The 14,200-nt window shown below is 40.9% G+C and overlaps 1 protein-coding gene and 1 long non-coding RNA gene across 3 annotated transcripts; one reads left to right on the top strand and one right to left on the bottom strand.

Annotated features, from left to right (window-relative positions):
- Window positions 1-1,914: 1,914 nt before the first annotated feature.
- LOC105917177 (abhydrolase domain containing 4, N-acyl phospholipase B) lies at window positions 1,915-9,793 on the bottom strand. 2 transcript variants are annotated; one of them, XM_021310249.2, is made up of 9 exons: window positions 9,603-9,793; window positions 8,595-8,615; window positions 7,153-7,238; window positions 6,952-7,056; window positions 6,552-6,840; window positions 3,532-3,713; window positions 3,333-3,444; window positions 3,040-3,226; window positions 1,915-2,549 (listed from the first exon to the last, which is right to left on the bottom strand). In XM_021310249.2, the coding sequence occupies exons 1-9, from the start codon at window positions 9,653-9,655 to the stop codon at window positions 2,460-2,462; spliced, it is 1,125 nt and encodes a 374-aa protein (XP_021165924.2). In that variant the 5' UTR covers window positions 9,656-9,793; the 3' UTR covers window positions 1,915-2,459. The 2 variants fall into 2 exon arrangements, with proteins under 2 accessions (XP_021165924.2, XP_012707357.2); XM_012851903.3 differs by lacking the exon at window positions 8,595-8,615 and having other exon boundaries at window positions 2,431-2,549.
- A 1,300-nt stretch (window positions 9,794-11,093) lies between these two features.
- dad1 lies at window positions 11,094-14,200 on the top strand. The gene is made up of 3 exons (XR_001165126.3): window positions 11,094-11,413; window positions 13,615-13,782; window positions 13,986-14,200. It is a non-coding gene; the product is annotated as a defender against cell death 1 (long non-coding RNA).

Below are 14,200 nucleotides of genomic sequence, written 5' to 3' on the forward strand. Positions count from 1 at the left end.
GTTTGGGGCCTTGGTACTTTGACCAAGTCTTCCACATTCCAAGAATGTTGGCACAACTTTCAACGCCGTTTTTCCCTTGGATGCACATGTCGAGTTTCCGGTTCGTCCCCGTTTGTGTAATCTCAGAAGTATTGCAAAATAAAGGTCAAATGTATCATGTCCTGAACTGAAGATGGTTAGTCATGCTTTTGTTCCATCACATTTAGATTATGACAACAGGCTGTATGTAATGGGGTGAAACTGTGCAGCTGTTACATGTTTGTCTTCCATCTGGTTTTATTTGTGCGGTTTTAATTTGAAATGCACTTCTTCTCCATTTCACTTCACCCTGTTCATCATCCATGAATGAGCAATACCTGGTGACTTGAGTAACCAGTGGGGAGTCAGCAGACCGGCAAACAAAAATCAACAACAAAAACAATGAGTGGTGGCAAGGAAAGGCATTTAAGAGGTAAAATGTGGAGCGAAAGGGAGGCGCCTCTCGCCTGGGCAGGTACCAGGTTACATCAGATGACTTGTGTATCCATATGTCACCGACAGGTCCCTGGAGTCCTGTGATCGAGGACTGCTGATGGAGCCGCATACACAGCTGAAAACAAAAGCACACTGAGCCTTTTGTTCAGCGGCCCCAAGACCCTGAAACTCTCCTTCTTTTGGACTTGGGATCAGTGTTTTCTTTTAAACGGCAAAACAACACAAATTTGCATTTTCTTAATTTCTCTTGGTGTTTATGCGTATTATTTGTTCTTCGGTTGTTTTATCGATCAATTGTGAAATATGACTTACTTTATGTTCTTACAATGGCGGGTTAAAAGTCGCACCTCACATGCTTGCTGTTAAATACGTAATTTGAGTTTACTGCTATGGTGAACTGATCTACAAACTTTGCTCCTAATATGACAACATCTCCCTATGTGATTAATTAAGCCATACAAAAGTGTGATCTGTATTTTGCCCCCTTAAGTCGATAATTTGAAGAACCATTTTTTGCTAACGTTGCACCAAGTCTTGTTAGAGCAGGTCTCTACCACCTTTTTACATATAGAGAATGAAACTTCTCCTTTCCAGCATAGCTCGAGCTTATTTCAGTTCAAATTTCAAGTCTTCCCACAGATTCTCATTTGAACTTAGGTCTGGACTTTGACTGGGCCCTTCTCAACACACAAACAGGCTTTGCTCTAAACCAGGGGTCATCAACCTTTTTGAAATGGAGAGCTACTTCCTTGGTGTTGTGTCATACGAAGGGCTACCAATACTGACCTTTGAACTAGAAGAGTCATAGTTCACCTTAACTTCCAACGCCGTGCTGCTGGAAGGTGAACCGCACCCTGCGTCTCCAGTCTTTTGCAGCCTCTAACGTCCTCCTGGATTGCCCTGTGTTTACCTTTTCCCATGTTCACATCATCTCTGACAAGCTTCCCAGTCCCTGCTAAAGAAAATAATCCCTACAGCCTGATGATCATCATGTTTCACGGTGGGGTTGGTGTGCAGTTATCTGCATATTAGGACACAGAGTTCAGTTTTGACCTCTTTTGACCACATTCCCTCCTCCATGTTTGTTGTGATCCCTCCGTGGATTATAGAACACTAAAAAATGAGATTTCTTCTGGCTTTTAAAAAAAAAAATCTTTCTTCTTGCCACACTTCCATTATTGCCACATTCACTGTGGAATTTTATTGCTCAAATATTCACAATTGACCCTGATTAAAGTTATAGCCCAGTACAGTATTACATATATAAACTCTGTTAGCTGTGAGGACATATTTCTACTAATACAAGGTGCTTAGTTTTGTTCCTACCGCTGAAGAAACAGAACGACTAGATCCCACAACCAAATGAACTAGAACGTTAACATAAACATCGAGTACTGACCTCTACTGGTAGGGCAATGTAGTAAGTATATCACTGATTGCTGGTTTGGGAAACATTTGTTTTTCTTCCTTTTATTTATTTTTAGGGTATAAAATACAACTGAGTGATAAGGTGAAAAAGAAATAAGAGACACAGAAAGCAAGGAAAGATTACCTTGCCAGGCACATGATAAAGTGTGAATCAGTAGCCATCTGGCAGCTCACAAATAAATAAAACACGAGCATCCTAAGATAGGAATCTGCATCTCTGTGTTAACCAAAGATTCAACATTAGAACAGCTTTTAGTGCTGGACAAATACATTTGGCTAACTGTCAGTGGGAAGACATTACCAAGTAAATCATTTAATAAATAAACATGTGGGCACACTGAATAAACCATCCATCAAATATGAGAAGAACCAACATTTACGACAGTCAAAAAAGATGGCAAGATTGCATTCGGACTCATGATATATCTACAAATGCCTCAAACCAGGACAATCCAGAGTGCTCATGCACACAGGCTGCAGGGCTGAATCCACCACAATGATTTCTGCAGATAACAGCGCAGAACTTTCAGTCCTTTTGCAGATTCAGAGCCATGCCGTCAGTCTACAGATTTGCATATGTTTTCCACCACCCTGTTGAAGTCGTCTGGTTGGTCAGCATACACGTGGTGTGAGGCCTCATTTATCAGCTGCAGAGAGGAAAGGTTTGGGGTGAATGGCACAAAATACACAGCTAGTTACAGACCCGCTGAGATTTAAAATGAATAAAGTTGTACGAGAAGACAGAAAGTCACACCCAAACTTTAATGTTTTAGCTTTAGAATGAAATGGCAAAGTGCCTTGCAAACATTTTAATACTGTTTGAAGCTTTATCCCCCCATTCCGTCTCATTGTAACCCCATAATTTTCTAATTTTTATTGGGATTTTATGCGGTAGACCGACACAACTATTAAGTCAAAGTCATACGAGATGTTCAAGCCACACTTTCAGATTTTTATTTGTAAAAAAAAAAAAAAAAACATATATTCCTTTTCACAATTATGCACTACTCTCTGTTTGATTATAAAAAAATACTGTAAATCCCAACAAAAACGCTGAGGTTTGTGGCTGTAACATGCAAAAGCCCAATTTTGGAAGGCCCAATACATGTGCTTGTTGCTCTCTCTGCATCCACTCACCAGCACCTTGGTGTGGGCCTTGCCCCTGATCTCAGCTGCCCTGTTCCCAGATGAGCTGTCCACCCAGGACCGAGCCCCATACAGCATGGTGACAGGCATGGAGGGGGGCAGCAGATGTACCCGCTGTAGCATAGGCCTCTTAGCCCAGCCCAGTGTTTCTGACATGGCCCGGAAACCTACCTCTCCACTGGGAGAAACAGAAAAACAAAGAAGGGCGTCACTGTAAGGCATTCACTTTGCTTTAAAAAAGAAGCCGTCTAGAAATAGGATTTTGGGACTTTGTTTGACCATACCTTGGAGTCTGTGCATTACAGTGGTAAATGTACTGTGTCATAGTGTCGTCATCAAAAAGATCCTCAAATTTCCTTTTGAAATCGGGTCGGAATCTGTTCACCAAACCTGGGCCTGAAAGAATGAAACAAAAATGGTGGGATGATGGTGGAACATTGGAGCTAACAGAGCAGAAGCAGAAACAAATTTCAACATGTTTACCCCATGGGCCTGCAGCTCTGATAACAGCCAGCGGGTTAAACAGGGAAACAACCGATGCAATGGCTTTTACCCATCGGGGAATGGAGGGTCTCTTTACCACCTCAGCGCCCTGACTCTGCTCGACCTCTGGTTTGGATCGCTCAGGGAAACCCCAGGGGTCCACCAAGATAAGGTGCGACACTCTGCGAAGAGATTAAAATGAAGACATGACGTGCCTGGTACGATCAGCTTGAAAGCAGAAAAAAAGTAGTTGGGGTTAATGTGTTAAACTGAATGAACACTAGATGGAGCCAAGTATAATGGCAGTTTTCCTTGGATAATCTTGTTTAAGAGATCTCAGTATTTTACAATATGGACAGAGTTTTAAAAAATTAAAATACCCCTCCCCCCTGTTAGCCCATCCCCCCGTTTGGGTCCACTTTGTTGGCTGGCACCTTGACCCACTGGTTGGTGGTCCTCAGTGTCCAGGGCTGGGTGTTCAGGTGTATGCTGACTCACTCCTGGCAGCCGCTTCACGGGGCCTGGGCTCCATGTTCTGTCGAGGACCCGCTGGGGGGCGTAGCGCTTACTACTGCTCCTGAGTTGTTAGACACTCTCTTTTCTCTGGCGTATTAGATGCCCTCAGCGTCCCTGGGGTTTTAGATTTTTCTGTTCCCTGCCGTGTGTGGACGCTCTCTGGTTCCTGGCGTTTTATTTATTCTCGGTTCCCTGGCGTCTTGATTTCTATGTTCCCTGGTGTTTTAGATAGTCCCATTTTCCATACGCCCCAGCGTCTTCCTTATGCCCCGGGGTTTTCCTCCTTGCGTTGTCGTACGCCTGTTTTTCCTCTGCCGTTTTTTCGTACACCTGTTTGTCCCATGTTTTTCCATACGCCTGTTTTCCCCTTGCTTTTCTCTACGGCCTCTGTTTGCCTGCCAGCGTAGTTTAGGCGCTCTCTGTCTGCCAGCGTTTATTAGAAGCCTTTTCGTTTGCCAGCGTATTAGACGCATTTTTTTTGTTTGTTTGTTAGCAATTTAGACGCTTTCTTGTTTGCCTATGTTTTCTTCTTTATTTTGGTTCGCCCTGGTTGGGTAGTTTTTTGTTTGACCCTAGCCCGCCATCCTAGCCTCCCTCCTCCCACCCTGGTTAGATTTGTTTTGGTTTTGACTCTCCTCGCCTGTCTACTTGGTTTGCTCCTGCTAGCCGTTTGTACCCTGCCTTGGCTTATCCGTGTTTGTCTCTGCCTGTTGCTGGAATTAACCTATCTCACCTCTGAAACTCCTAGTGGAGCTTCTGATCCTGCTGCGGTTCTGGCCTGCAAGCATTTACCCTGCCGTACAACTGATCCTGCTGTGACTCTGGCCTGCAAGTATCCACCCTGCCATGCTACTGATCCAGCTATGACTCTGGCCTGCAAGCATTCACCCTGCCGTGCTACTGATCCTGCTGTGACTCTGGCCTGCAAGCATTCACCCTGTCGTGCAGCTGATCCAGCTGTTGCTCTGGCATGCAAGTCGTCACTCTGCCGTGTTGGTGGTCCTGCTTGCCAGTTCCTGTCTCCGCTCAGTTACAGCCAGTACTCTCTCCAGGCCGTCAGCTCCTGCCTTCACCTACACCTCTGTTCCAGTCCCGGCCTGTCTCTCTGGTTTCATCATCCACCTTCCTTTCAATAAACTCTCAATTTTAGTCCCGTGTGTGTGGTGTAATCTCTGGGTTCATCCATTAACAAATCATGACAGTATCAAGGTGTTTGCTGTTTGTACCTGCAACACTTTATCGGTTAGTTTTGCTCTTCTTTTTATATCTCTCTTTGCAGGTGAAGAAGCAGATTCCGAGGATGTTATCCTTTTCTCTTTTTATCTTCTCCTCTATTTTTGTCACCCTTTCTCCCCATTAACATTTTGATCCATCTTTTTCTCTTCCTCTCTTTTTCTCTTTCCTTTCTGTTTGTGTGTCCATTAAAAATAATCCCAAAATATCTAATAAAGTTTTTGACATATATAGCAAGCAGATCACTATGGCGAAAGCAGTAATGCTCCACTTATGAAAGTAAAATCTGTTTGGCTCTCTTTGGCATTAAGACAGCAATGCTTAATTCTATGCTGCCAGAAAGGCCACGTGAAAAAGAAAAAAGTCTGGGAAGATATTAGCGTGGCAATCTTAGTCACTTGACTTGAACTCTATAAAAATACATCTGGAGGGATATAAGAAGGGTTGCTGAAGCATATAAACTTTTAAACGACATAGGCAAACTGGAGACCTTTGCCCTTTTAGAGTGGGCCAAGATTCCTAAGATTCCTCGGCTATCTGACTATAAATCATGTTTGCAGCAGGTTGGAAGAGTAAAGACTGTTTCACTAAATACTAAAGATGGTTTTCATGAGGCAGTTAAATAATGTTGAGACAACAGCAGTCATTAAAAGTTAATGTGTTTAAATTGGTGAAACCTTGTATAATAGTAGCTGTATTGAAATTTTCTAACTGTGTTTGATGTGGTAGTTTGTACTTTTTGCAATTAATGTAATTCACAGAGGTAGTTTAATCAGTTTAGTTGTAACTACAGGCGTAGTGGTGCACAGTAAGCAGGGTGACAAGTGGGGTATAACCTATTCAAAGTTTATGTTGAAGAACATGTGTAAAGAGTAACATATTGGGAGCAAGTCTCCATAGCTCTGTGTCCTACTATCACAAACGTAAAACCTGTGGAGTTTACTAGGACTTTAAAAGGAATGGCGTTCTTAAAACCAACACAGTATTGCTTCACCAGACGTTAGATCAACCTTCCTTCGTGGCTGTCTCAGAGGACTGATCACAGGTTCCTCTCTCTGTAAGCTGTGACCTTGTGAAATATTATTTGAGAGGATTAAGGACGGCCCTATTGCCAAATGGGCTGTTACGACGTATTGACAAGGGTACTAATTATTGTGTGGAACAATGATTTTGTTAAATTGTCTCCCTAAGTATAACTTTAATTTAATTAAAGACTGTTTACATTTGACTATGAACTGAATCTCATGAAAAAGAGGGTTATGGATGATTACCTGGAAGGATGTTGAATTGCGTACGAAGTAGCCAGATAGCCCCCCAAACTGTGTCCAAGCAGGATCATGGTCTCCAGACCAACAGCTTGCCTCCACTGTTCAATGGAGTTCACAAACTGCTCCTCTGCCTTGGCAGCATCCGAGGGGAAGTGAGGCCTCGAACTCCTGCCAAAACCCAAAAGGTCAAAGGCGTAGACGGTCCGCGAGCGGCTCAGTGCGTCTAAGTTCCTGATCCACAGCCCAACCCCTCCTCCAAAGCCGTGAACCATCACCAGGGGAGTCTTGGGTGCTGGGGGAAACAGGAACAGGAAGACATCTATCGTCTGAGAGCTGTCTTTTAATGTAAACTCTTAAGCTCCATGGTTCCACACCCTAGTTCCTTACTGGAAAAACTCAGTACCTTGTTCTGCAGATTTGGGAGTCCCTTTGTTGGTAAGAGACAAGGTCCATATTCGGTCCTGGTTTTGAAGGGTCACAAACCTGGCCCATAAATCATTCTTAATACCTGTTGAGAGCAGCAATGAAGCAATAAGCTATGTTTTCTAATCAATACTTGCGGTTACATAATCAAACAGCACACTGTCAGTCAACACAGTCTTACAAGCAAGAATCTTAGACTCTGTCGTCTTCAACAGGGACATGGAGGTCGGACGCCAGGAGGGCAACCAGCTCCAGATGGAACTTGACCTAATCAAAGTGAAGTGAAGAGACAAGCATGTAAAGAATGAAGAGATTGCAGATAGCACAGGAAGTATAATAGCAATGCCACGAGCACAAGTCCAGTGTTAGAGCCAGCATAGTCTTCGCTATCAATATTTGCATAGTGTGCACACACACTGAGAGAGAGTGAGTGAGTGAGAGAGTCACATTTCAAAGCCATCATGCTGTAAGTCACTATAAGTCACACACCCATAGCAATGACAAATTATTAAATACATGGCTTTGCAAAAGTCTTCATACCTACTCTTTGAACTGTTTCATGTTCTTGATGTGTTTTACAGATTTTTATATGATGGACCACCAAAAATTTTATAGTTCACTTAAAATTTTTTTGAAATTTTAAAATATCTCACACAAAAAAAAGAAGAAAAAACTGTCAAGTGAGGCCTGGGTTTGTACTCAACACCCCATTACTCTGATAGCCCATATAAAATCCAGTGCAACCAACTGCAAGTGAACAGAATCCGCCTGTCTCTAAATTGGTCCCGGTATTATACCCAGCTGTTTGTGAAGGCCTCAAAGGTTTGTCAGAGAACACTGGTCAACAAACAGCATCATGAAGACAAGGACCAGGGAGAAAGTTCAAGTAAAGGCGGGTTTTGTGGAGGGGTCAATTAGTAGTTGTCCTTTGGCAATAGCCTTGCAACTAAGCCTTGGATCTCTGATTTTTGCTCCACGAATGACCTGTCAGGTGTTCAAACAGGTTGGAGGCTTTTATTTTCAGAGGATAGAACGCACAGAGATCTGTGAGCTGTCCAAAGCTAAGGGAATAGGTTTATAACCTTCCTCTGAAAAGTGCCAATAAGAGATGCACTGTTCGAACGAAACCCATATGAGGAGTAGCCTTTCCTGTTTGGTACAAGCCGTGTAGGGGACACAGCAAACATATCTGACAATATGAGACCCAAATTGGAACCTTTTGGCCTAACACGCACATCACCATGAACACACCATTCCCATTGTAAAGCAAGGTGGTCGCAGCAATATACTGTGGGTATATTTCTCTTCAGCTGCGACGGGGGAGCTGGGCAGAATTGATGGGAAGATGTATGGTGAACAGCACACAGGGCAATCTGGGAAGAATACCTATTAGAGGCTACAGCAGAGTTGATCATGGGGTGGAGGTTTACCTTCCGACCGGACAAAGTTTTTTTTCTTGCGCGCATTTCTGAAAACTTTCTATATTTTTTTACCCATTCCACTACATAATCACGTAATACTTTTTGTTAATCTTTCACATAAAGCAAACATATGTGCACATCCCAAAAAGTCTATTTCTAATTATTAGCATTTCATAACAAGGCAGTGCACCAGGCATCTCACCTGCTTGTTTTATGTTCCAACCTGAAACAAAAACAGGCGATTAAAGTGACCTGATGTGATGTGAGCTCAATTGTCCGCTTGGTGAAGCAGAACAATGAAAAAAAAAAAAATGAGTCAGCCATGGCCTTTACCTCATATATAACTACATTCGCTTTTATCTTTACCACAGTTTCGTAATTTCTGTTGCGAAGACTTGGTGGTGGTGGGGAGGGAAGGGGAAGGGGGGTGGGAGTGATGCCAAATGCCATCTGATAAAAGAGGGAGAAGTCCAAGGCAAAGGTAAAGACTGTCACCTGTACCACCAATGAACAATGCAGCTGAGCTTCTCTGAGTCACTGGAGATTAGTGTCACTAACCTCTGCTCCTCCTCTATTCACCTGGTTGCAACAGCTAAAGGCGTGCTTGTCAAATACGTTTGCTCTGACAAAAGCCCTTTAACCAGTATTAATAATGGAACACAATGCCACCCATGTACTGTAGGTTCCTGGTTATTCAACATAACCTTGAAACCAGCTTACATTTGCTGCAACTTTTATAGAACATCTTAATTCCTTTCAATTTCTATTATGTTTTTGTCGATAGCCAGTGGCTGTTTTTTGTTTGTGTTGTTTTTTTATTTTTCGTACAATTATACAGTCATGTTGCAAATAGTCATGTCACCCTACAATAGTTGCACATTTCATTTAATCTGAGTATGCAGATTTTCAGAACTCAGTATGATTTTTTTGTTCAGCTTACCTAAAAAAAAAAAATAAAAGAATAAAAAAAATAAACAGTTTTTTTTAGATTGTGTAATGTTACATGTACAGTATACACATGACATAACACACGAGGTCATTAAATCCCGTGAAAAAGTTTCTACCACCATACAAACATATAAATTAATGAGCGATATCTTCACCACATCACCAGCTGTCCTGACACGTCAATTTTTCAGAAGTTTATCAAATATGAAGAATGACGTAAGAAGAAGAAAGGTGCTGTTAAAGGTAGCGAAGTTATACTCACTCTGCCTCACAATCGTTCTGTATGGGAGGAGCTGGAACTGGAGCAGGATCCATCGGCCTTTACATTAACATCAAACGAAGTCACAATAAGACGAATTTTCACCCGTCTTCTCTAAAATTACATGAACGTCTGCCTTTTTGTTAGCCTGAGTGTATATGTTTTGTAACCAGTGCATTCCTACGTCACATGACCGGGTGCAAAGATCGTCTCTTGTAGACTGTATCTGCACAGTGTGTCGTATTTTATACTGTAAATACCAGGATCGTTTGGAATAAAGATTATAGTAACGTTCTTAAAGGTTATTTATTTATTTTATTTTATAAAGAAGAAAATTGTAATCAAACACAGTTCTCAATGTCTGTATTTATCTGCATGGTGACATGAAAAGAGAATACCAAAACAAAAAAGAGCAAACAAAACAAACAAGAACTTCGTGACACGGTTTAAATTATATTTAAAAAAATGTAATTGTCCAGTTGTGTCGTGTCAGATATTTATATAGAATTTAAACAAGAGAAAATATACCATTTGCATATGTGTCCAATATTTCATGTAATTTAATGTGAAGCACACTTAGCTGTATGTTGAAATGCTGTTGGAGCTGAACATCTTTCCATTTTTTCAACCTCTCTGATCTGCGTTGAACAACATACGTAGAAGACGTAATTGGCTTCTTTGCCCCGTAGAAACGATACGTCATCGCGTCCAACATATTGGGAGTGGCAAGTTCGCCTTGAAATCCAATGCAAACTGACTTGAAAACTGGAATTTTTGAAACTAGAAACATTTGGTCATAAAAAAAAATGTAAATTTTTATATTGATAGTTGTGTCCACTGAGGCTGTAAAAATAAAAGTACACTAACAACGAAAAACAATGTGGTAAAAATGTATTCCAACTTAAAATCCACCAAGCTACCTAAATTTAATTTCACTTACTTAACCAAACTGAATTTATGATTTTCTATTTTGTTTGGCTTAAACCTTTTGAAACCCCTTTTAAAGAATTGTTTATTCATATGATAACACGAATAAATTAATTACAATTACAGTTACTCATAGAATTAGGTAAATTTGTGTGTATGGTCATATTATTCATACTACTTAATAATAATAATAGTAATAATAATTGTTATTACTATCATAATTACCGTCATCATTATATAAATAAGACAGAACAAGCAGTCCCTGTGCTTGTTAGGAATAAGGACTGACTACAAACTTTGAAAATAGTATCTAATCACTGAAAGTTTAATTAAGTGGATTTTTCCCAAGCCACAATGTAGTTAGGACTGTAAACACGGTATAAGGTGTAGTATATAAAGTTTTGAATTACATATCGTGCTTTATTATTATTTTCATTTTACTCTTGGAACATGGATTCACTTGCATATTAACAAAGCTGCCACTCACAATACGGCGGTTACGTTGACGTAGCAGTTGGACGTAAAACTCTTCCTGCCTGTCATTCCAAGATAACCGGAGTATATTCATTGCAACACCGAGGCCACATCCGGTTGGCGAGGACACGTCACTGATTAAAGTGAGGAAGAGAAGCTGTTCTAGCCCTCGTCTGCTACTTTTTTAAAAACATTGAAAATCATGTCGAACTCTGTCGTGTCTGTTATCTCCCGATTCCTGGAGGAGTACACCACCACGACGCCCAATAAGCTGAAAGTGGTGGACGCTTATCTGCTGTACATCCTGCTGACCGGAGCGATGCAGTTTCTTTACTGTCTCCTCGTTGGTACCTTCCCATTCAACAGCTTTCTGTCAGGCTTCATCTCCTGCGTGGGCTCTTTTATACTTGCAGGTAAATGACTCTGCAACCGTTTTCCTAAGTACCCTGTCCACTGATTATAGAACACTTCCGCTTACAGTTTTCAGGCAGCAGATTGAGCTCCCCTGTTCGTGCTAACTGGCTAACAGCTAAAACAAACAGCCGCGTGCCTCTTTATGTTAAAACGAAACTATTTAAGCTCTTACAGATAATAATACAGATTCGTTTATGCGTAAAATACACTTTACCTGCTGTAGCATGTATATTAAAAAGTGCATACAAATATTAAACGTAGTACTACGACTAAATGTTACAGTGCCAGCTTGTTAGCATTGCCGACGTTCAACTCTAATGGCGCTACAGTTATTGCGTTTTGTAACTCTTAACACAGTTTATTCATTCATTCATTCGTATGGTTGTAAAATGTTACATCACTTCCATGTGTAGTTTGCAAACCTACTTGACTAAAAGATTCATGAACATGTCGCATGGGGATGATGTGTTGCAGTATTCAATTTTCCTTAGACTTCACATATTTAAATCTGCCAAACTGCTATACACCCCATTAGCACAAGTGTGCATCATACAGACATGATGACCAGGACATAAAAAAGTAAACAGAAATGGGTTCTTCATCCATCCATCATATTCTTAAAATTCTCAGATTCTGGGGAGGGCCAATGGGATGGGTTAAATGCAGAGACCAAATTTCATTGGAGTATATGTTGCAATGACAATAAAGAGTATTATTGTTATTATTATTATTAGTTCCTTCCACAATCCATGTAGGAGCAACTACCATTACAGTCTGAACCCCTCGATATTTTCACTTGGGCCGGGGAACAACAAGGAATATTTGTTCAGATCTCGGCGATCTACTGGGAGTGTGTGAGCGATCTAAAAATTAATAACATTTTTAAATGAATTCCAAAGTAAAGGTGGAAAGAGGCCACTACGTGAGCAATGTGGTCTCCTTTCAACGCCCCAGTTTAAAAACGCGCGTTGCGGCAATCTGGACATGGTGACGGCAAAGATAACCCTTTGAAGATGATAAAGTAAAAGAAACGGTTTAACCTTTGCGCTCCTTGAGATTGTTTCTCAGTCCACTACCAGTAAAATGGCTTGCTTTTTAAAAATGTTTTAACATGAATGTAATGTAGCTAAAGCAAAAAGAGCAGGCCTGAGAACGAAGCCTTGAGGAATACCACAGGAGAGAGCAAATTTTGAAGATTGTCACCCAGCCTGACTGTAAAGTTCTCCTGCTTAGATGAGGTTTAAACATTGCAAGGCTGATCCAGTCCTAACCCTATTCTCTAAAGAGAAACGCTGGTTTCTGTTGTATCAAAACTGTACTCTGAGGTCATTTTGACGCTCATCGAATGTAGGGCTCCTGACATTGTAGTGCAAATGTCCTAAGTTTGGATATGAGACTATTATGCGTTCAATGTCTTCAGTAATCAAACAAAAATAAAAATATAGCAACTGTGTTTATTTTTGTGGCACTGTGTAAAATACCAAAGCTACAGTTAATTATTAGTTGTTTAAAAAAATGTAGTTGAAGAGGTATTCTTCAGTAAGATCTCTTTTAAAATGCACAGTAAAGTCCTGCTTATCTAAAGTAAATTGTGAATAAATATACCAAATACTTTAGCACAGCACAAAAACTAAAAGGCTAAGCCTGTCCGGGTTGGTGCTCTCTTGCTTTCCAACATTCTGACGGACCAGGTTGCTTCTGAAGTGGTCTTTGACAAAAAAATGTAGCTACTTTTCCCTTGTGTGTCGTTCTGGCCTGTAGAGTGGGTACCGCTTTAGAGCAAAACTGGCCACAAGAATCATTTTTGTGTTCTCAGGGAATTCCACTGCGGAGCTGTACTAAATCTGCAGCTGGTGGCGAAGAGCTTTATGTGTCACGTTGCCAAGCTCACTTAAAACGGAGAGCAGAAACGGGACCACTCTTACTAGCTGCATTTAAAGATGCAGTGGACTGTATCTTTAAGAGGACAGCTGGAAATAGTTGTTGGTTTCCCAATCGCTTTTTAGTCTGATGGAAAGAGTTTCTCACTTTTTCAAGTTGTGAAATGCTTTATAAACTGATCTAAAACAGCTGTTGAGTGGTGAAACTTATATCTCCAAATGAAAACTGATGAAATTGTCTTGAAATTAATTGTAAGGGTAAATCGTATGCATTTGATGTAATGAACTGATATAAATGAGTTTGTTTTTCTTCCCACCAGTGTGTCTCCGTATCCAGATCAACCCTCAGAACAAAGGGGATTTCTTGTCCATTTCTCCAGAGAGGGCCTTTGCTGACTTCCTGTTCGCTCACACCGTCTTGCATCTCGTTGTGATGAACTTCATCGGCTGAAATAAATGAGGATTTAATTCAGTGCCCCTTCCTGAAGGTGTTTATTTTACCCGCGTCTCTAACCTTAGCAGTTTTTGAAAGCTTTATTCCTTTAAGACCTATTGCACAGTGTTAAAGCTGTCTGTGGCTTATAATGGCACGTTTCCTCTAATACTTTTGGTGTCTCAGCACCTTAAACTATTTGGTCAAATAACTCGAGCACTAACTTCTTTTTTTTTTTTTTTTCTTCCTTTTCTACAGGTCACAAAGGAATCATCAAATCTCTCAAAGACGACATAGTACATCCGCTTTTCTGCAGCTGATCTGGACAACATCCCAGCGTCAACACTGCATGAGATGCATTGTCTTATATTTGATGCAGTACAATTTTCTTAATGGAATGGATAATTTGTTATGTTGACATTTGTAAAGCATTCCCTTTTTGCACGGACAGAAATAAAACAAGTGTAATGGTG

Source organism: Fundulus heteroclitus, chromosome 6, assembly GCF_011125445.2.
Source record: "Fundulus heteroclitus isolate FHET01 chromosome 6, MU-UCD_Fhet_4.1, whole genome shotgun sequence".
NCBI classification, from domain to species: Eukaryota; Metazoa; Chordata; class Actinopteri; order Cyprinodontiformes; family Fundulidae; genus Fundulus; species Fundulus heteroclitus.